Source organism: Geotrypetes seraphini, chromosome 8 (genome assembly GCF_902459505.1).
Source record: "Geotrypetes seraphini chromosome 8, aGeoSer1.1, whole genome shotgun sequence".
In the NCBI taxonomy this organism is placed as follows: Eukaryota; Metazoa; Chordata; class Amphibia; order Gymnophiona; family Dermophiidae; genus Geotrypetes; species Geotrypetes seraphini.
The window spans coordinates 155,901,723-155,925,128 of NC_047091.1; the positions used below are offsets into that span (position 1 = coordinate 155,901,723).

Consider the following 23,406-nt stretch of genomic DNA (forward strand, 5'->3'; position numbering starts at 1 on the left):
GCTGCGTGAGCGGGCTGCTGGGTGCGATGGATCTCAGGTCTGACCCAGCGGAGGCATTGCTTATGTTCTTAAGTGTCTAAGTCTTAAGTGTCTGGGTCAGACCAATGGTCCATCAAGCCCAGTAGCCTGTTCTTATGGTGGTCAATCCAGGTAACTAGTACCTGGCCAAAACCCAAGGAGTAGCAACATTCCAGCATCTAAAAGAATAGCAAGATTCCGGAACCCCAATGAGAGCAACATTCCAGAGCTGAGATTGTGATGTCATAATGCCTCATTCCATGTCCTATACTTGGCTCACATAAGAATAGCCTTACTGGGTCAGACCAATGGTCCATCAAGCCTAGTAGCCCATTCTCACGGTGGCCAATCCAGGTCACTAGTACCTGGCCAAAACCCAAGGTGTAGCAATATTCCATGCTACCCATTCAGGGCAAGCAGTGGCTTCATCCATGTCTTTCTCAATAACAGACTATGGACTTTTCCTCCAGGAACTTTTCCAAAACTTTCTTAAAACCAGCTACACTATCCGCTCTTACCACAATCTCTGGCAATGAGTTCCAGAGCTTAACTATTCTCTGAGTTAAATTTTTTTTTCTCCTATTGGTTTTAAAAGTATTTCCCTATAACTTCATCAAGTGTCCCCTAGTCTTTGAAAAGCTGTCTTTTGAAAATCTCTGTTCCTTTTAATTCAATAACAGGGGCAACATTTTTTTTTATTTTTTTTTTAAATAAAGCTTTTATTGAGATATACACACAACATAAAGTATACATAGTAGATGCAGCAGCAATAAATACAACAAGGCACAATGTGCAACATTCTGGAAAACACTCAAAGAACTGCAAACCAAATAACATGTGCAATCCCTATGATCAAGCAACAACACACCACAATAGCCCCCACCCACCCCCACCCCACCCTCCCCCCAGGGACAAAACACAATACCCACATTATTTAAAAAGGTTGAGAACCATCAAAGCCCATACACAGCAGAAAATAGAAGAGGAATAGGAATATGAAATCCCCCACAACCCCGCCTACCCAGTTCAGCCCCAAATGTAGCTCAAATCCCCGGTCCGCCCCTACCTCCAACCTCCACAGAAGCCCGAAATCTACGCCAAATGCGAGCATAGCCATGTTGTTTGCCATGCCGCAAAGCCGTTAAATGGTAAAGAAGTTGCCATGAAAGCAAGCGCTGCTCCACCATATCCCAGGTGGGAGAGAGCGCTTGATTCCACAAGGAGGCCAAAGCCAACCTGGCAGCAGTGAATGCCAGCTTACAAAACATAGAATCTCCCCAGGCCAGATCTAATTGATGCCAATACAATAGGGCATGTCACCAACTCTCCGGGATCTGGATATCAAGGATCTGGGACACCCTAGAAAAAACCTCCTTCCAGAACCCACGCACCCGCCCACACTGCCCTCACATATGAAGGTAGGTGCCCACCACCCCACAACCCCGCCAACACAGTGCACTTGCACCCCCCTGCCAACGTGCCACAGCCTGAGGAGTATAGTACCAGCGAAAGAGGACTTTATAACCATTCTCAATCAGCAAAGCAGATATACCTGCCGAGGAAACTTCTGTCCAGATATTCCCCCAAGTGTCCCACGAAATAGGAGCCCCCGAATCACCTTCCCAAGCCCTCATGTAGGGATGTGGGGCCTCCCTATGATTAAGACACCTATAGATAACAGCCAGAACTCCCTTCCGGAGTACTGGACCCAACAACAACTCGAAGGGGGTCTTGCCCCCCCTCAAATCCCCCAGGAGACCCGAAGTCTGAATATAGTGAATAACTTGGAGGTAAGGAAACAAATCCCGGACCCCCCAGCCAAACCTACCCCGGAGCTCTGAAAAGGGTCGAATATGGCCCAAAATCGAATCCCATAGTTGTCCCACACATACCAAACCAGTAGCCTCCCAAACAGCAAATACTCCCCCTTCCATGCCTGGTAAAAAATCTGTATTATGTCTCAACGGGGTATACCAGGAATGGCGCCTGCCCTGCAATAAGCCCCCTCTGGTTTGATTCCAAACCCTCAGAGAAGTTCCAATTGAAGGCAACTCACCCCCTAGTCGCACCCTGCCCGGCAGCCATGGCCGATGCATCAAGGGCACTCCATCATTTAAACTTTGCTCTATCTCCACCCATGGTTTCGGTACTTGCGTCTGCCACTCTAGAAGGGCACGCAACTGAGCAGCCTGGTAGTATTTCACCACGTTGGGTACCCCCAGTCCCCCATCACTCCGCCCCAAATATAAGACTTTCCTGCTTACCCTGGGTCTCCTGCCCGCCCATATAAAATCAAAAAGATGCCTTTGAACCCCCTCCAACCCCCTCCTGCTCACCCATAGCGGCAACACCTGAAACAAGAACAAGAGACGGGGTAAGATCATCATCTTCACAAAGCCACCCTGCCCAACCAAGAAAAGTACTGATCTTTCCAGCCAAGCAAATCCTGGCGAATACGCCGAAAGAGCGGAGGGAAATTAAGATCATAAAGTGCCACTCCCGGCGGTCCAAAATAAACCCCCAGATAACGTAGAGAATGCTGGACCCACCGAAACGGAAATCGGTCTCTGAGATAAGACACTCGCTCTCCAGTCAAGTTAATATTGAGAAGCTCCGATTTACCTACGTTAACACGAAACCCCGACACCTGACCGAAATCTTCCAACTCCCGCAATATTGCAGGCAGAGAACTCTCAGGCTCCTCCACCGTAAACAGAAGGTCATCCGCGAACAGGGTCAACTTATAATCCCCTCCCGGCACCATAACCCCTTTGATATCCCGGTTCATCCGCACCCGCTGAGCCAAGGGCTCTACCGTCAGGGCAAAAAGAAGCGGGGAGAGAGGACATCCCTGCCGGGTTCCCCGGGCTAATGAAAAAGTCTCCGAATACCCCCCATTAACCTTAACACAACTAAGAGGGCAAGTATAGAGGACCCAAACCCACAGAATCTAAGACCCGAAACAAAAAAGGCCAGGAGACCCTATCGAAAGCCTTCTCAGCATCGACAGATAGAAACACCGTATCCCGTGCACCCCTCCTGGCCCGTTCAAACAAGTTATAGACCCGACGAGTGTTATCGCCCACCTGTCTTCCCACTACAAACCCCGACTGATCAGGATGGATCAACCGGGGAACCCAACTCATTAGTCTATCCGCCAAAATTCGCGTGAAGATCTTAGTGTCAACCCCCAGCAGCGAGATCGGCCTATAGGAAGCACATTGAAGGGGGTCCTTTCCCTCTTTAGCCAGCACCGTAACCCCGCAAAGCGCATGAAGTAGGGGAGAACACTATCCTCTTGCAGAGAATTAAGAAAGCGTAACAAAGGAGGCAGCAAAAGATCCTGAAAGCGTTTATAGTACCGAACAGTGAATCCATCCATCCCGGGCGATTTACCCAGTTTCATCGAGCGCAGCGCTCCACGAGCCTCAATCAGCGTGAGAGGACAGTCCAACCGTACCACATCTTCACCAGCAATCTTGGGCAGTGCCGCCGAATTTAAATAGGCGTCCAGATCCTGCGAGGCCCCGGGAGCCTCTGGAGTATAAAGATGGGAGTAAAACTCCGCGAAACGAGCCCGAATAGCATCCTCTTTCTGCAATAGCTCCCCAGAGGCCGCCCTGATCGAGAGAATCTGATTACGCGTCTGTCGCACCTTCAGACGGTGGGCAACCAGCCGACTAGCTTTATTAGAAAACTCAAAATATCTCTGTTGGAGAAGCTGCAAATTAAGATGCAGGCACTCCAAGTCTAAAGCCTGGAGGTCGCGGCGCCCCTGAAACAACCTCCCACGTAACTCAGCATCCCAAGGGTTGCGCTTGTGTAAGTGCTCCAACCGACCTATCAGAATCAGCAGTTCCGCCGCGTCTGCCCGCCGTTTACGCTGCCTGGCTGAAGCCAAAGCAATCAATCTGCCTCGAAGAGTAGCCTTTAATCCCTCCCAAACCGCTTCCAACGATGCTCCACACTCCTCATTCACATCCAAATATTCCTGCAGCCACCCCTCTATCTGCGCTCCCACCTCCGGGTCATCAAGAAGGCTATCATTGAAACACCAAAATTTCTGTCCCGACCCACCCCCCTCCCCCAAGAGCCTCACCCAAACCGGTGCATGATCCGACCACGTGACGGATTCAATCCCCGCGGACTCCACCCGACGAAGCAATCCCCGCTCTATGAATACATAATCAATTCTAGAATAAGAGGAGTGTATCCCCGAAAAATAAGTATAGTCCCTAACCGTGGGATGTAACCACCGCCAACCATCCACCAAATTAAGGGTAGACAAAGCCTTACGCAACAATTTATGATCCTTTCTCCCATACCGGTCCGCCCGCCCAGAGTTATCCAAATGAGGGGTCACGGTAAGATTGAAATCCCCACCCAAAACCAGGGCACCCCCCTTGAACCGGAGGATTCGAGGCACCAATTCTTGGAAATAGGTCCCCTGACCCTCGTTAGGGGCATAGATATTAACCAGGGAGTACAAGACCCCCTCAATCAGAGCCTCCAGCATGATATATCTACCCTGGGGATCCCGCACCACCCTATGTACCTCACAGCGAACCCCCTTACGAATAAGAATGCCCACCCCTCCCCTCTTGGAAGTACCTACTCGGGAAGCCCAAAAGGCCAGAGGAAACCTAGTGTCCTTGACCAAGGATTCATGGGACTGAAGCAGATGAGTCTCCTGGACAAAGCAAACATCAGCCTTCAAACGAAGCAGCTCTCTATAGAAAGCCCGTCTCTTATTGGGGGAATTAAGACCCCTAATATTATAAGAAACCAACCTAAACCCCTCCATAGTCTAAGTGAAGCAAAGGACGATGCAGACCCAACCTCTCCATATTCGTCCCCATACCCCCCTCTCCCCCCTCCCTCCCACCCCTCCCTCTCCCTCTCCCAAAGTGAGAGTCCACAGATCTCCCACCAACTTGCAAGAAAGTGAACCATCCCCACGACCCATTTCTCAGTCCCCACATCCAAGTACTAACTATCAAAACATCCCCCACAACAATCCCCATAGCCAACTCTCCCAACCAGCAGCCCTCCACACAATAATACTCAATCCCCCCTTCCCCACCCAACACTATACCCCCACCCATCACAGAAAAATTCCCCCACTTCCCCCTCCCACCACATCCCAAGAACAGTCCATGAACATCCCCCACACAACCCTCCCCCAAGACCCTAAACCCAAACATTCATCCTCAGGGAGAGTGACCAAAAACACTTCTCCCACTCTGAGGGGAAGAAGGAAAATAGTAATGAAACAAACACAACCAGTCAATTTTCAGGGGGGCCACTCGAGGTAGAAGCAGTAGTTCGAAGGGAGGGTCCGCCCCCCCGGCCTCCCCTCCCGCTCCTGGATCCACTCTCCACACGCTGCCATCGGGAGGAGGCGGGATTCCCCGCTCGGTTGGGCGCCGCTCCTCCCGGAGGAACAACCTCCTCCGGTACTTCAATACCCGCTTGTTGCAGCAAGCCTCGGGCCTCCCGCACAGTGGTAACTTTGGTGTGTACTCCGTTGATAGTAATAACCACCCCAAAGGGGTAAGTCCAGCGGTAGCGCAAATTGCTGCGCTGCAGAGCTTTAGTCACTTCCCTGAATGCCCTGCGTTTCTGAAGCGTGCCCGCAGCCAAGTCCTGATAGAACTCCAATCGATGCCCCTCCCAGGTGACTGTGCCCAGCTCCCGGGCTCTGCGGAAGATCTGTTCTTTAAGCACAAAGCTCTGAAGGCAGATCACAATGTCTTTAGGTAAATCCGAGGTCCGGGGTCCCAGAGCTCGATGTGCCCGCTCCAGACCCGGCTCCAGAGAGTCGTCCTGTAGAAGCCAACGGAGCAGCTTAATAGTAGTAGCCCGAACATCTTTATACTCCGGCAGATCCGGTAGGCCCCGCACCCTCAAGTTATTACGCCGGGTGCGGTTCTCCAGGTCCTCGACCTTATCCAGGAGGAGTTGGTAATCAGCAGATGCAGATTCCAGGGATCTTTGCACACCAATCACATTGTCCTCGCAACTATCCAGCCGCATCTCCACCACTTCCACCCTCGTGCCCACCTCCACCAGGTCAGTGCGCAGCTCTTGCACCGCTTCCCGGACTTGAACAGCCACAGCCGAGATTTCAGATTTTACTTCCATGATCCAGCGTTGCATATCCGCTTTCGTAAGCGGTTCCGGTGGGGCATCCTCCTGCATGGGTTCTGCCACCATATCGGCCACCGCCGCGATGGCGCCACTCAATCTCGCCGCCTCCCCACTGCTGGTCTCCGGGCCTGCCCCACCACGTGCAGCCCAACCCAGCGCCTGCTCCATCGTGCGCTGGCCGGGTTTATCGCCGGGCACTTTTTTGCGCGTTGCCATGGGGTTCACCAAACCTTCGCACACCTCACCAGCACCCGGGGGCAGAAAAATTGCGCTTTTTACACAGCAATAAATAGTTAGAACGCCGGGCCCGAACGGAGCTCTCAGATCAAGCTCCCATCCGCGGCGATGACGTCACTTCCTCCCGGGGCAACATTTATGATTTTAGTTACTTACAAAAACTCTTATGTTAAACTCTCTGGTGTGTGTATATTTACAAAGCTAATAATTTGTGAAAACAATGAACAGCGCTTTCCTGAAGGGGATTAGTAGTATAAAGGGGATTTAAATTTTCTACAGAAGGGAAGTCCTCTATTAGCAAAACATCGGAGTGTACTGCAAAGGTGTTTATAATTTCATACAATACCTTTAAATCAATAGGTTTATGAACAGCCAGTGAATGTTAAACCTGATGAAGCCCAAAGCACTGTGGTCTCAACCTTGAAGGGCAATTCTGGTCTTAAGGAAGGTAAGTATGATCAGGATAGATGGAAGGAGATGAAAGAGGTTGTGCAGAAAGAGCTAAAAAGATCAGGAAACAAAAGAAATGTGTGGTGAGGAAACTAACCCCCTCTTCTACAAAGCTACGCTAGTGGCTGCCTCGCGGCAACAGCCCCGAAGCCCTTTAAATCTATATGGGCTTCGGGGCCGTTACCATGCGGCTTTGTAGAAGAGGGGATAAGGGATCCTTATATTAAGATGTGCTAACCGATTTAGCGCACGCCAAATGCTAAGACATCCATTATATACCTTAATAAAAGGACCCCTAAGCTACACAGAATCAGGGCCCTGGAATTTTATTGCATTTTAGGACAATAACAGAAAAGTGCATAGCTACAGTGAGAGATTTAAAGGTAATAAGCAAGAGATCTTTAAGGTGGAATCACCAACCAGTTGCAATTTCACAGGAAGAGCTAAGGAACTGTTACTGACCAAGCATAAAAAAAATATCCTCAAAAATGTACCTGCACAGGGTCGTCAACCTTATCACTTGGTTCGTTGGTGATAAATCTATAGGTAAGGTAATAGTTAATAGTGACGATGGGAAACTCTGAGGCATTTTCATTCTCCTTGGAATGGCTGAGATTTTGGAGTCCACAGATTTTCCTGATGTTCACAACGGCATTGGCTTTATTCATAACGATATCTGAAACATTAAAAAAACCCAAAAACATCCCACAAACAAATCACTGAGCTGCGGAGGCTGTTTTCTACTACAGAGCTGCGCAGAGAAATTGGCACTGACAGAAAGCGTTTGCAAAGGCTGAGCTTATGTACCGAGTTATGTCCTGAGTCACCCAGAATTTTTTAGTTCACTGAGCATCTCCCCAAACTGTAGCCTCCTGGGGTCTGAACTCTCACAGTCTGCAAAAGGCATGCACAAGCAGCAGTGGCGTAGGCTGGAATGGGCCCAGGACCACCCGCTTTGGCCTCAGGCCCACCCAGTAGCAGTTCATCTACATGTAAGTGGTAGGGATCCCTAAGCCACACCACCTAAAAACTCCCTAAATCTCTCCTGCCACATACTTTTTAGAGAGAAGATCTTTGCTGGCAGTGAGCAGCGTGACTGATACACGCTGCTCACGCCGGCCCCACAGCCTTCCTTCTGACACAACTTTCTGTTCCGCATAGGTGGAGTACGTCAGAGGAAAAGCTGTGGGGCTGGCACGAGCAACATAAATCTGCCAGCAAGGATGGGCTCTCTAAAAGGTATGCAGTGGCGGTCTTGAGACATCAGAGTGCTGGAGGAGAGGGGGAATCACCTGGGTGGGAGACGGGCAGCCTGAGACACCGGAGTGCCGGGGGCAGAAGTTGAATCACCCAGGCAGGAGAGGGTGATATCTGCTCACCCAATATTGGGTATTTTGCTGTGCCCCTGCTGGGCTTTTTTATTGTGAACTGAGAAATCAAAGCCTATAAATGTAAGGATGCCATTTGACTCTAGAAAAAGAACGGATTGAAATATTTAGGTTTTACTTCCACTGAAAGCAACGGAAGTAAAACCCAGATGTCTCAATCCGTCCTCCTTTTTCTGGAGCAATATGGTAACCCTATATAAATGCTAGGAGAAGATCTGTACGTAGTCGACAGGAAAAGAGACATTCTTCTTCTTATGTTAGATAATGGTGGTTTGTAGGAAATCATATTATTTAATTGGTTGTACTGCATTAAGTATTCTTCATTCATTACACCTGAAATAAAAGGCCCACAGTTCCACAGTATATGTTAAGGAATCGTGAACAGAGGGTCAAATCTGGCAGCTCTGTAGTAGTGTCGTGTTCGGCCCTGTGGCTCATGTTACTCACATCTTCAACTTGGTAGATCAAGTGGGGATTAGATACTGGGGAAGCAGCGTGGGGACTGGATTTCGGAGAAGCTACGTGGGTACTGGGAAAAGCAGTGTGGATACTGGGGAAGCAGCATGGATACTGGATACTGGGGAGGCAGTGTCTACAGCCTTCTGGGGGCAGGAAGTAGAGGGGGGACTGGATATGGGGAGGCAGTGTGGAAACTGGATACTGGGGAGACAGTGCAGGAATTGGATACTAGGGAGGCAGCATTTGCAGTTTCCATGATGATTGGACAATTCTGGCACATGGCACATGGCCCCTGGCTTTGGACTGTCCTTGCTGGTATAGATGAGAGAGGATAGAAATCAAGGGGAAAAAATTCCTCAAATAAGTACTATTAAAAGGTTATGGTACAGGATCTAAGCCCTGGTTCTGATTGAGCTGGAAGCCCCACAGATGGAGACAGAAACTGCTGGGCCTCCTCCCAAGTAGAGAATGACATGGGAACTAATTTTCCCATCCTGTCCCATCCCGGAGAGTTCTTTTCCTGTCCCTGCCCTATTCCTGCAAGCTCTGTCCTCATCTGCACAAGCCTCAAACACGTTAAAATCATAAGTGTTCAAGGCTTGTGCGGTTAAGGCAGAGCTTTTAGGAATGGGACAGGGACAGCAACAAAACTTGTGGGGACGGGGAGAAATTTGCCCCCGTGTCATTCTCTACTCCCGAGCATAGAAAAAGGGAACAGAGCAGTAGAAAGGGCAGTGTGGATACTGGGGAAGCAGCATGGATACTGGATACTGGGGAGGCAGTGTCTACAGCCTTCTGGGGGCAGGAAGTAGAGGGGGGACTGGATATGGGGAGGCAGTGTTGGCCAGGGCATGGTGAGATGACACAGGGGATGCGGGGAAACAGGATAGAGTGAAGCATGTTTCAAGGTCAGGAGTGAAGAGACATGTTACAGTGTATTGATTCCAAAAGCCAAGCGGTACCAGGGAGATTGGCTAAAGCAGTGTTCTTCAACCACTGGTCCGTGGACCGGTGCAGGTCCACAGAAATTTCCTGCTAGTCCACAGGGCCGGCCTATGCATCAGGCCCAAAACAGTATTCTTCAACCACCGGTCCATGGTGCGATCAATGCGGCGTTATCTTTGAGCCAGCTTCCTCTTCCTCACTGATTCAGTGCACAAAGCCACAGGCAGTGGCTCCTATGCACGTCCTGTGCCTGAACCAGAAGCCTTCTCTCTGACGTCACAAGGTTTCCAGATGAGGCGTAGGACGCGCAAGGAGCCGCTGCCCGCAGCTTTGTGCACTGCATCAGTGAGGAAGAGGGAGCCGGCCTGAAGATAACACCAGGGGCGGCATAAAATGGCCAGGCGGGAGCAGGCCAGAAGGTAAGGCATAGCATGGAGGGAGGGAGACAACAAAGGTACGGGGAATGATTTTATTTTTGAATTTTGTATTTGAATTATGTCAATTTTGAGAATTTACATCAGCTGTCAGTGTGCTTTGTGTAGTTTAATTTTGTGGTTAACCATTATGTGTTGTTAATAAGATTATATGGTGTGTATCTATGAAAAATGAATGGAAAAAATAGTGTTACAATTAATACTTTTATTGGGGCGGGGTCTGGGGTGGAGATTGGGTAGAGATGGGCGGGGTCTTGCCCTCGACTTAGCCCAGTGTTCTTCAACTGCAGGTCCGCGGACCGATGCCGGTCCACAAAATAATTCTTTTATTTCTGTCGGTCCATAGGTGTGAAAAGGTTGAAGAACACTAGGCTAAAGCAAAGGAGGTACAAATTACAGGGCAGGTAAATCAGACAACACAGGGAGAGAGCTAGTGCTCACTATCAAGAAACAGGTAATAGAGTGATGTAAAAAAAAAAACATTCACCTTTCAATTTTGCCATTCCCTTGTACTGATACTTCTCATCAGGTGATATCCTGATATCATCCAGTGCGCAGAGCTGAGGCAGGGCATCTATAATGAAGCCACGATAGCCAGCGAATAAAGCCAGAGGATTTCCCAGCAGCACCAGTGACCTGAGCTGCAGGAGGTCAGAAAGCCTGAGGACTAATCCAACCAGATCTGTGAAATTATTGAAGCTCAGATCAAGAGAGATAAGACTCGGCCTGAATAGAAGGTTGTAAAATAGGTAAATAGATGTTAAATTTTAAGGGTAATTTATCTAGACAAAATGTGTGAAAAGCTAGATATATGTGTAGTTTGCAGAATTTGCTGTATAATGGCTATGAAAAAAGTGTGCCATTCCAATGAGCCCTAGTGGAAATTTTGTAGATTAAAAAATTGCCAATAATCTGCAGTTTTTACAATAAAAGAGAAGAAAATAAGATTCTCAGTTGTTGTTTCCTGAATAATTGTTATATTTTGGATGGAATTTTCTGAAGTTCATCAGAGCTGGTTTTACTCGTGTATTCGCAGCTTAGGCTATTGCCTAGTGCCCCGGTAGCAAAGAGCCACTGCAGTCAAAGCCAAAACATGAAGTCTTGAAACTACAGTAAAGAACTGTCAGTGTGCAATTTTTATTGGGCATTTTGAAATAGCACACTTACTACTACTATAAATAGTGCTTCAGATCCTTTTTCCAAAATTCTGAAAAACAAAAAGCTCTGAAAACCGAAATTTGATGCGAACCAGAAGTAGTCAATTTCCCCCGACATGACAAATGCTGAAACCAACGTAGGTGCATGTGTTTCTCTGCTCTCTGCACAATTCGTGTTGCAGCGCTGGAAAAAATGGCAAAGAGAGCTGCAGATTCCACTCAGGGTGGCAATTTTATAGGGTGTCAGGTCAAAAGCGCGCTGGGACAAAGGCGCGCTCAGACAATTGAGTGCAGCGTGGAGGTGCGCGCCGCTCAAAATTACTGTTTTTAGGGCTCCGGGGGGGGTGTGGGGGGGAATCCCCCACTTTACTTAATAGACATCGCACCGCATTGGGGGGTGTTGTGGGGGGTTTGGGGGGTTGTAACCCCCCACATTTTACTGAAAACTTCACTTTTTCCCTGTTTTTAGGGAAAAAGTTAAGTTTACAGTAAAATGTGGAGGATTACAACCCCCCAAACCCCCCACAACACCCCCCAATGCGGTGCGATGTCTATTAAGTAAAGTGGGGAGGTTCCCCAACAAACCCCCCCGTCGGAGCCCCTAAAAACAGTAATTTTGAGTGGCGCGCACCTCCGCGCTGCGCTCAATTGTCCGGGCGCACCTTTGTCTTTCGCGCTGTTGTCTATGAACCATTTTATAGTCTTATGGTCTGTCTTTTTTGACTTAACACAGTGGCATAGTAAGGGGGGTGCGGGAAGGGGGTGGTCTTACTCAGGGCACTGGCACCCCTTTTGCTCTCTGCCCCCTTCCCACTCCTACCCCTGTTGCACATGCACCCCTTCCCCCCCCTATCTTTTTTACTTTGGCGCAAGCAGCCATGAATTTGCTCGCGTCGGCTTTGGCGCTTTCTCTGATGTCATGTCCAGGACCTGCACCTAGGAAGTGACTTCAGAGAGCGCTGAAGCCGATGCGAGAAAGTTCATGGCTGCTGACACTGAAGATAAAAAGGAACGGAGAAGGGGCGTGTAAGGAAGATGGGGGAGAGGGGCGCCACTGCCCCAGGTGTCGCTCACCCCCGCTACACCTCTGACTTAACATTTCCCCTCCTATACATAGCATCGCTAGCGTTTTTAGCGCTGGCCATGATGGTAAGAACTCTGACACTCATAGAAATTCTAGTTCTTACTGCCGCAGCTGGCACTAAAAATGCTAGCGCGGCTGTGGAAAGGAGAGCCATTATCGTTCCAACATCTGAAAAATTCCAAAAAACGAAATATGCCTGGTCCCAAGGATTTCAGATAAAGGATTTTGTACCTGTGCTACTGCTTATCATTTCTATAGCACTACTAGACATATAGGCCCTGATTCTATAAAGAGTGCCTAAATCACGCCTAACGCTGAGTGTGTATTTCCTTGTATACTCTGCTTCAAAAACTATGTTCTGCTACTCAAATGAACTTGTCAATACCAACAAGAAAGAAATGACAGTTTTCTCCTGCTCATGACCGGAAGACTTCCATTATATATCATACAACAATAGAGCATAAGTGCAAAAGCGTCATCTATCACATGAAGTATGTGAATTGAAAATGTGATCGCAGTGGGAAAGAAGTTATGCTACTGTAAATCAGTTGTTATTGAGAAGAAATAATTATGATTGTACTGTAACTCTTTGGCTTTTATGATGATATTTTATATTTCATATTTGTATTGTAATTCTTTGATTATAGGATGTTATTCTATGTTTGAATACTGATTTTATTGTGTAGGATTTGTACTCCACTTTGGAAAAAGTAGATTATAAGTAAATAAACTAAATTTACAGAACCTTAACTTAGGGCAGTTGCGCTCAAAATTGCTAATTAGTACCAATTAGCGCCAATTAGAGCCAAGAATTGGTTGTTAATGACAATTAGCTCCTAATTATTACGTTAAGTTATGCATGCAACTGAGAGTATTCTGTAACCTGTGTTCACAACTTTGCATGGTAAGTCCCAGACTCTGTATACTGCGGCCAAAGTTGTATATGCAAATCTGTGCCTTTGCCGATTTGTGTGCGTAACTTAATTGTATAACAAGCCAATTTGCACTGATAATTGCCAATTAACAAGCAATTATTGGCACTCATTTGCACTCATTAGAATTTATGTGCACAACTTTCTAAGCATACTCTCTAAAATGGTGCCCATAAATTCTAGTGCATGGATCTCGAAGGGGAGGAGGGGGGAGCATGGTCAGGGGAAGAGCATTCCTATAGACTACGCCTGATCCACACACAAGTTAGACACAGGCATTTACATTCTGTTTTTATTGGCATAAATGCCTGCGCCTAAATGTTAAGTTGCGTGGACGGGCGCCATGTGTGATTCTAGAAACCGCGCCTAACTCTGGCGGCAGTATATAGAATCGTGTTGTGCGCTGACTTTTTTTAGGTGACATCTATAGAATTAACTCCTAAGCATTATTATCCCAGGACAAGCAGGCAGCTATTCTTGACTGATGGGTGACGGCACCGACGGAGCCCCGGTACGGACAATTTTAGAGTGATTGCACTCTAAGAACTTTTTAGAAAGTTCTAGCTCGGCCGCACCGCGCACGCGCGAGTGCCTTCCCGCCCGACAGAGGCGCGCGGTCCCTCAGTTTCTTAGTTTCCGCGGAGCTAAGAAGACACGTTTTCAACGGCTGTTGAAAATTTTTTCCTACTTGCCTTCCCGCTCGCGTAAACGTTTGGCTAATTTGCCTTTTTTCTTTCTTTTATTTTGTTAAAAAAAAAAAAAAAAAAAAAATCTTTCCAATTTTTTCTTCAATTTCGGTTTTCCCCGGCGGGGCCTTCTGCCACCATCGAAGCCTCGGCCTTCGATTTGGCGGAAGCCGTTTTTCCTTTCATGCCCCCTCAACCGGGTTTTAAAAAGTGCCAGCGGTGTGCTAGGCCTATATCTCTCACGGACCCACACAACTGGTGTTTACAGTGTTTGGGTCCTGAGCATCAGGCCTCCTCTTGCACCCGCTGTGCTACTCTGAAAAAACGAACTTTAAAAAATCGCTTAATTCAACAGCGATTGTTGTTCGGTGCCGAGATGTCCGACCCCGTTCCTTCGACTCCGGCTTCGGCACCGATTCAGTCGGCACCCTCGTCTTCGACGCCGCGTGATTCCACACCGGCATCCCAACAGTCAGGTAAGCCGGCTAAGAAGCCTTCCCCGCTGGAACGTCTTCCGGCCTCGAGTGCAGTGAGCCCAATCCTGCCGCCGGTTCGACACCAGCGGAAGCGCTCCGCCCCTATAGAGGTGAGTCCCTCGACATCGGGCTCCTCATCTCCGGGGCGTCGAGCGGCACCGCAGGTACCGCAGAAGAAAAAAGCGGTACCGGTGCCATCCCTCGATGACCGCATTACGGCCATCCTTCAGGTGCAGCTGAAGGAACAATTAGAACGACTCCTTCCTGCTATCATGACACCGAACCTTCCGGTGCCAGTTCGCACCGAGCCATCGGTACCGGTTGTTGAACAACCTGTATCGGTACCGATTGTGGAACCCGTTTTAACCGCTTCCACTGTTTCGGTACCGCTTCACCTAACCTCATCGGTATCGATGCCAGTCCTTGCACCGGAGCCGAGAGCTCACCATCAATCGGTGCAGACTTCGGCACCGGTGCGTCCGATAACTTCTCCGGACACGGTATCGATGAGGTCGGGTAAGTCGATGCGCAAAACCCGACACATGCAAACGTCGACACCTGAGTCTCGGGACCATTCTTCCCATGTAAGGGACCCTGATCTGTGGGGAGACTCAGAGGAACCCTTTCTTTCTGAAGGCGAATGTTCCTCAGAGGAGGAGGATTCGGCTGTCCCTGACCCATCCTCCAAACAGGCCACTTCCTCTTTTTCTAGTTTTTTGAAAGAGATGTGTGAGTCCTTGTCCATTCCTTTGGAGGCTGAATCCAAAAAGTCTAAAGCTTTTTTGGATGCCCTTGATTTTGATCAGCCTCCAAAGGAATTTTTGAAACTTCCTCTTCATGACATCCTGAGGGAAACTTTCTATAAGAATTTAGAGACTCCTTTAACTGTCCCAGGGGCCCCACGTAAACTGGATTCTCTATATAAGGTAATTCCCATTCCTGGGTTCGACAAACCTCAACTACCACATGAATCCTTATTTGTCGAATCCACCCTTAAAAAGACTTCAGGAGCCAGTGTATATGCATCTGTCCCTCCTGGCAGAGAAGGAAGGGCCATGGATAAATTTGGTAAGAGGCTCTACCAAAATGCTATGTTAGCTAATAGGGCTAGTAATTATGCTTTTCATTTTTCTTTTTATTTAAAGCATCTCCTTACCACCATGGCTTCTTTCGAGAAATACCTTCCTTCACGAAAGCATTCCGCTTTTCACACATGCTTGTCGTCTCTTCTCCAATTGCGTAAGTTTATGGTGAGATCCATATATGACACTTTTGAACTTACATCCAGAGCGACAGCAATGTCAGTAGCTATGCGTCGTTTGGCCTGGCTTCGGGTATCCGAGCTTGATGTTAACCATCAAGATCGGTTAGCCAATGCCCCATGTCTAGGGGATGAGCTCTTTGGGGATTCCATGGACTCAACCACACAAAAGCTCTCTGCTCATGAGACGCGCTGGGATACCCTGCTCAAAAATAAAAAGAAGCCTCCTCCGCCAAGACCATACAGGCAGCAATCGGCCTATCAACGCCGTTTCACAGCCCGTCCATTGCCTACCACTGCTCAACAACCTAGGCGTCAGAGACAACAGCAACGTCAGCCTCCCAGACAACAGCAACAGCAACAAGCTGTAAAACAACCTCCTCAGCAAAAGTCACAGCCCTTTTGACTTCATTCTCCGCAGTATAGCCAGTATCCCTATTCCTGCTCTCCTGCCTCAACCCATAGGAGGTCGACTTTCTCTGTTCCTCAGCCGGTGGGAAGTAATCACTTCGGACCAATGGGTCCTCAACATCATCCGCCACGGCTACTCTCTCAACTTTCAGACTCTCCCACCTCAAAGCCTGCCAAAAGAGTCTGCTTTGAACAGTCCTCAATCAGCCCTCCTTATTCAGGAGGTCCAATCCCTCCTCCTTCTGAACGCTATAGAGGAAGTTCCTCTAGATCAAAAGGGGCAGGGATTCTACTCCCGCTACTTTCTAGTTCCCAAAAAGACAGGAGATCTCAGACCCATCCTGGATCTTCGCGATCTCAACATTCATCTAGTAAAAGAAAAATTCAAGATGCTTTCTTTAGCCATCCTTTATCCCCTTCTAAATCAAAACGACTGGCTATGCTCCCTCGATCTCAAAGAGGCTTACACTCACATACCGATCAATGTAACCTCAAGACCATATCTCCGATTCATGATCAATCATTGTCATTACCAGTACAAGGTGCTGCCCTTCGGTCTTGCCTCATCTCCAAGGGTATTCACCAAATGTCTCATTGTGGTGGCGGCTTTTCTACGCTCTCACCACCTACATGTATTTCCTTACCTGGACGATTGGTTGATCAAAGACACTTCTGCCCAAGCGGTCCTTCTGGCCACCAACCAAACCATCCAGTTTCTACAACTTCTGGGATTCGAGATCAATCTACCCAAATCCCATATCATTCCCACTCAGAGACTTCAATTCATTGGAGCGATCCTAGATACACTCCTCATGAGAGCTTTCCTGCCATCCAATCGTCTTCAGACCCTTCAGTCTCTATGTCACCAGGTACTTCCTCTGCCGTCCATCTCAGCAAGGCAAATGATGGTGCTCTTGGGTCACATGGCATCCACAGTTCATGTCACACCTCATGCCCGTCTTCACCTGCGCACTCCTCAATGGACCCTTGCGACCCAGTGGTCCCAAGCGTCGGACCCTTGCTCACGACACATATCTGTGACATCATCTCTTCGTCAGTCTCTGCAATGGTGGTTGGTATCCTCAAATCTATCCAGAGGTCTTCTGTTCCATCAGCCTCCTCATCAACTAGTCATCACCACCGACGCCTCCCTGTATGCATGGGGAGCTCACTTGAACGAGTTCCAGACTCAAGGTCTTTGGTCAGCCCAGGAGAGGAAACATCAAATCAATTTCCTGGAACTCAGAGCGATGTTTTACGCCCTCAAGGCCTTCCAACACCTTCTCTTTCCTCAGGTCCTTCTGTTGTGCACAGACAATCAGGTTGCGATGTACTACATCAACAAACAGGGTGGGACAGGCTCTCGCCTTTTATGCCAGGAAGCCCAGAAGATCTGGACTTGGGCCATAGATCATCATCTCTTCCTGAAAGCTATATACATTCAAGGGAAACAGAATTCCTTAGCAGACAAACTCAGCAGAATTCTCCAACCTCACGAGTGGACACTCGATCCCGTAACTCTGCACTCTATCTTCAATCAATGGGGCACTCCTCAGATAGACCTCTTTGCAGCTCCTCACAATCATCAGCTGCCCCTATTCTGCTCCAGACTTTACTCTCCACACCGTCTAACAGCAGATGCTTTTCTCCTCGACTGGTCGAATCTGTTCCTGTACGCCTTCCCTCCTCTGCCTCTCATGTTGAGAACCTTGTTCAAGCTCAAGAGGGAACGAGCCACCATGATTCTGATTGCTCCGAGGTGGCCCAGGCAACATTGGTTCTCCCTTCTACTTCAACTCAGTTCCAGGGAACCTTTTCTTCTTCCTCTGTTTCCTTCGCTGCTTACGCAACAGCAGGGAACCCTTCTGCATCCCAACCTCCAGTCTCTACACCTGATGGCTTGGTATCTCTCGGGCTGAATTCGACTGATACTCTTTTATCTCAGCCCGTTCGTTCCATTCTGGATGCCTCCAGGAAACCAGCCACTCTACAATGTTACCATCAAAAGTGGACGAGGTTTTCTTCCTGGTGTCTTCTTCATCATCTTGATCCCACTTCCCTAGCGGTGGAGACGTTGTTGGATTATCTTCTTTCTTTGTCTGATTCTGGCCTGAAGTCCTCTTCCATCAGGGTACACCTCAGTGCCATTGCAGCTTTTCATGAGCCAGTCCATGGAAAACTTCTTTCAGCTCATCCCCTGGTATCCAGGTTCATGCGCGGGCTTTTCAATGTGAAACCACCTCTTAAAGCCCCTCCGGTTATCTGGGATCTCAATGTGGTTCTTTCAGCTTTAATGAAGCCTCCATTTGAACCTTTAGCTACTTCTCCTTTCAAATTTCTCACTTGGAAGGTACTTTTCCTTATTGCTCTTACCTCTGCCAGGAGAGTCAGTGAGCTTCATGCACTGGTTGCAGATCCACCCTTTACGGTCTTTCATCATGACAAGGTGGTTCTGCGTACACATCCAAAGTTTCTCCCCAAGGTTGTCTCGGAATTTCATCTCAACCAATCCATTGTCCTACCGGTTTTTTTTCCAAAACCTCATTCTCATTCTGGGGAACAAGCTCTGCATACTTTGGATTGTAAAAGGGCTCTTGCTTACTATCTGCAGCGTACGAAACCCCACAGATCAGTTCCCCAACTTTTTCTGTCCTTTGATCCGAACAAATTGGGACGTCCTGTTTCTAAACGCACGTTGTCTAATTGGCTAGCAGCGTGCATTTCTTTCTGTTATGCTCAGTCCGGACTGACACTGGAAGGTTCTGTCACGGCCCATCGAGTCAGAGCAATGGCAGCATCTGTAGCTTTCCTCCGTTCCACTCCTATTGAGGAAATCTGCAAAGCTGCTACTTGGTCCTCAGTTCACACTTTTACATCTCATTATTGTCTGGATGCATTCTCCAGAAGGGATGGTCACTTCGGCCAATCTGTATTACAAAATTTGTTTTCTTAATGGCCAACCTTCCCTCCATCCCTCTTTTTGTTAGCTTAGAGGTCACCCATCAGTCAAGAATAGCTGCCTGCTTGTCCTGGGATAAAGCACAGTTACTTACCGTAACAGGTGTTATCCAGGGACAGCAGGCAGATATTCTTGCGTCCCACCCACCTCCCCGGGTTGGCTTCTTAGCTGGCTTATACTAACTGAGGGACCGCGCGCCTCTGTCGGGCGGGAAGGCACTCGCGCGTGCGCGGTGCGGCCGAGCTAGAACTTTCTAAAAAGTTCTTAGAGTGCAATCACTCTAAAATTGTCCGTACCGGGGCTCCGTCGGTGCCGTCACCCATCAGTCAAGAATATCTGCCTGCTGTCCCTGGATAACACCTGTTACGGTAAGTAACTGTGCTAATTGGGCATGCAAACTTATAGATTCAGGAGGATAATTTAATATGCAAAACCAATTTAGAGCTTAAAGACATGGGGGGTAAATATCCAGCCAGTGGCGGTGAGCATTTTGTGGACCACCACCAACATTATGCTTGGATAATCAATGTCTGGGCTTCAGCACTCAATATCCAGGTTATGCGGAGGCAGCTAACACATAGCAGGTTAAGTTGATATTCAGTACCTGATCAGCCATTGGTTGCCACATGTTTTATTTGGCGCCATTTATGGGGTTACCCTGGTCGGCTAAGTGTCAGCTCTGCCACCAGAACACCCCCCCAAAATAGCTGACTTTCACTCATCTTTATCGAAAACGTCTATACCGCTGCTAATGACTGAAGAATCAATTCAGAGCGGTTTTCATGCATATCTGTGATGGCTTTCAAATACCGATTCACATGTTTTTCACTGACTAAATATGCTATGTTCTAGCCATTAATGCATGTCATTCAAGTTTATGGTTAACCGTTCTAATTTATGTATACCATTTTAGTTATGTGTACTATGGTAACATCTCTGCAGAGGCTCATGTAGACCAGTCATTAGTAGCAGTATAGAAGCTCTCAATAATCACCATATTTATAAACATCCTAAATAATTCTAGCATACAATGTAAGGTATTCAAGGTTTATAGTTAACCTTCTAACTAAGAGTACAATATTTAGGTGCCGACTGCTAATTTTCAGCGGTGATAACTGGTAAAATGCCACTGAAAAGTAGCGGATAGCCCCAAACAAGCAATTTAACCGCTCAGAAGCCATTTCCAGCTGGTTATATCATCTTGAATATTTTTTAAATATCAAAATCTCAGGAGGATGACCTAGTGTGCTGAAACTTAATTGGCTGGGAGGAGGTGTAAGGCTGAGGATTTGCCTAGGAGTCCAAATGCCCTTGCATTGATCCTGAAGCTTCTGACACTCCTTCAAGTTTCACAAGAGTTTTACCTTTCTGTCATTCCTCAAAGATCTCCCTCCAAAGTTTCACCAACTTAAATGAGCAACTCCAGTAGTTGGAACCTAAGAACAGTACCTGGTGGGCTTTACAGTCTATGGCCCAGAAGTATCAAAGTAAAAAGACAATTTAATTTAATCATGAATTTTATAAGGTGTGTCACTAATGGACAGACTGGATGGACCATTCAGGTCTTTGTTTGCTGTCATTTCCTATGTTATATACTCCCCAAATATCCCCATCCATCACACCACTCTTGTACCCCCCCCCCCAATTAATCATTATACAATTACTCAAAGATCCCCCATCCACAGCTCTACTCTTTTATGGTACCATCCCATGTCCCCTAAAGATCCCCCAGCTTGACTGTTGTACCATTCCTCCAAGATCCCCATCCACAGCTGTACTGTTGAACCGCTCTGTCCAGTCCAAAATCTATTCTCTGCTCTTAGTTATAGTAAAGAGAATGAAGCTATCGGAGTAGCGTTACCACTGTTCGAACAATATTTACCAGACGTGTGGGGCAAAGTACTGAGTTTCTGAGGAATAGTGCAGCCTGTTATAAGCCAGGCCTAAGTGCTGTAAGTTTGGCAGCGGATCGACACACAGCTCCTCCAGAGTGGTGATTTCATTCCCACACAGTTCCAGCACCTAGAATAAGAACAGTTATAATGACAGACTGCATCTTCAGAACATCTGCATATTAGCTTAGGACTTAGACTCTGCCTAACTTATTATTATATAGAAACGTCCATAAAGGACCTAATTTCATGTTGAATGCTCCAAATTACTAACCAATAGATTTATACACAAAAGATCAAATATAGATGTAGAATGTTAGTGGCTTACAAGAAAGTGCTTGTGTTTTTGTCCTTAACATGCAGTTCTACATATTAAATTCCACAGATTTAAATATTGTTTTATTTTATTTTATTTTTTTTTACCTTCTCAGTGGGGGTCATGAAACTTGCAAGAATGGGAACACTGGCACATAAAAATCTTCTAATAATCCAGAGAACAGACACAGCGCATTTCTCCCTCACTAGCTTGCTCTGGATGAGAGGATAAGCCACCCCTTGCCCCTCCTCCCCATGCTGGTACAATCCTTGGTTTTCCTGCTGTGTCTGCCAAGAAAGTTGACAATCGGGGCCTAACTAGAGGGTGGTTTTTAGTGATGTGGAGACCTGAACACTGGACATTGTACCGAGCAGTGGCGTAGTAAGGGGGCAGTCCACTTGCTTGGGACACTGGCGCCCTTCCTCCTCTGTGCTCCCCCCCTTCTCACTCCTCTCCCTGCCACATATATGCCCCTTTCCTTCCCCCATACCTCTTTAACTTCGGCATAACCAGCCACCAACCTGCTGCCTGTGTCGGCTTGTGCTCTCTCTCTGATGTCACTTCCAGGACCCACGGCTTGGAAATGACATCAGAAAGGGTGCCGAAGCCGATGCGGGCAGTAAGTCGGTGGTTTCTCACGCTGAAGCTAAAAAGGTACGGGAAAGGGGTGCGTATGTGTGATGGGGGGTGGGGGAGGAGGGGGCACCACTGCCTCGGGCGCTGCTCGCCATTGCTACGCCACTAGTACCGAGACACTACCTCATGTCACAAAGCTCACCAAATCACCTTCAAATAGTAATGATATTTAATCGCTTAAGCCACGTTTACAACAAGTGACTCAGAGATTTCTTTGCTCTGACATCATTCTTTAAGAGGATGCCAGTGATGCAGAGAGCTGCAGCATGATGTCATCATCTAGAAGTAGCCTAATGGTTAGAGCAGTAGGCTGGTGAACTGGATTTCAGTCCACTGTGGTTCCCTGAGAATGTGATCCTGGACTAGGCACTTAACCCTCCATTGCCCCAGTACAAATCTTAGAATGTGAGCCCACTAGTTGGGTTACTAGATATCTGAGAAAACCCGGACATGTCCTCTTTTTTAGAGGACTGTCCAGGTGCCCAGATGGATTTGCAAAACCTGGCCGTTTGTCTGGGTTTTGGAAGGCCCCCAAGCTCGGGGCCGTGTCTGAGTGTGATGTCACTGTGCCTCATCCACTCATGCTCAGAAGCCCTCCAGACACAGCCTGGACTAGGAGTAGATGAGGGGCTGGGGCTGATGGCAGAATGGGGCTGGCCTGGGGATGGAACATGGTGGGCCTGGGGGTGACACAGGGCGTGGCAACAGTATGCCAGGCCTAAAACTGGTGTAACTGCTCATGCCTAGACTGGGGACATAGAACCATAACTTAAAGTGTGTGCCTTGCCCAGACTCCACCCATGTGCATGCCCACTAGCAGAGTACACATTATTGAAAATATGCACATAGTCCTAAATTCTATATATGGTGCAAAAAAACAAACAAACCCCAAATTGATCAGCACGGCACTTAGCGTGATTCTATTAAAGACTCACACTATATATAGAATTGTTCTTAGTGGCTGTATCTGGCATAATATTTAAACGCACCCATTTAGGCCAAGGAAAACCAGGCCTAAAATACCTGTGCCTAAGTTGAACATGGATTGGATGTATTCTATAACAGTGTGTCAAACTTTTAGGAATGTCCACAATCCACCCATGCTCCTCACCTGTCCACCAGGGAAAACAGTGGGACTGGACAAAAAGCTTTCCACAAGAGCCAGCTGGATGAAGTCAAAGATGTTTATTTCAAATCAAAGTATATAGTGATGAAGACCCAACACAGCACTGTGTTTCGGCGTAACAATATGCCTGCATCAGGGGTCACCGTAAACTGTTCATTGCTGAAAATGACTCTTATAACAGGAGATAAAACATCAATCAAAACAGACCAAAAGGCATAGTATCATGTGTGCGTAGTTGACTGAGCCTTTGAGATTCGCGCACCAGAAACGATGCGCACCACTTTATAGAATGCACCTACCAAGCTGTGCGGGCAACTTCTAATTAGTGCCAATTAGCTTCAATTATTAGGTGTTAATTGGCAATTATCAGTGCCAATTGGTCTTATTAA

At 47.7% G+C, this 23,406-nt stretch overlaps 1 protein-coding gene across 1 annotated transcript in view; it reads right to left on the reverse strand.

Moving 5' to 3' along the window:
- Positions 1-23,406, reverse strand: part of LRRC43 (leucine rich repeat containing 43) — a 97,127-nt gene that overhangs the window by 53,975 nt on the left and 19,746 nt on the right. Inside the window, exons 4-6 of the mRNA XM_033956000.1 lie at positions 20,930-21,069; positions 10,569-10,807; positions 7,350-7,531 (exon numbers count right to left, since the gene is read on the reverse strand). Coding sequence (XP_033811891.1) covers positions 7,350-7,531; positions 10,569-10,807; positions 20,930-21,069 — 561 coding nt within the window. The remainder of the gene's footprint in view (positions 1-7,349; positions 7,532-10,568; positions 10,808-20,929; positions 21,070-23,406) is intronic.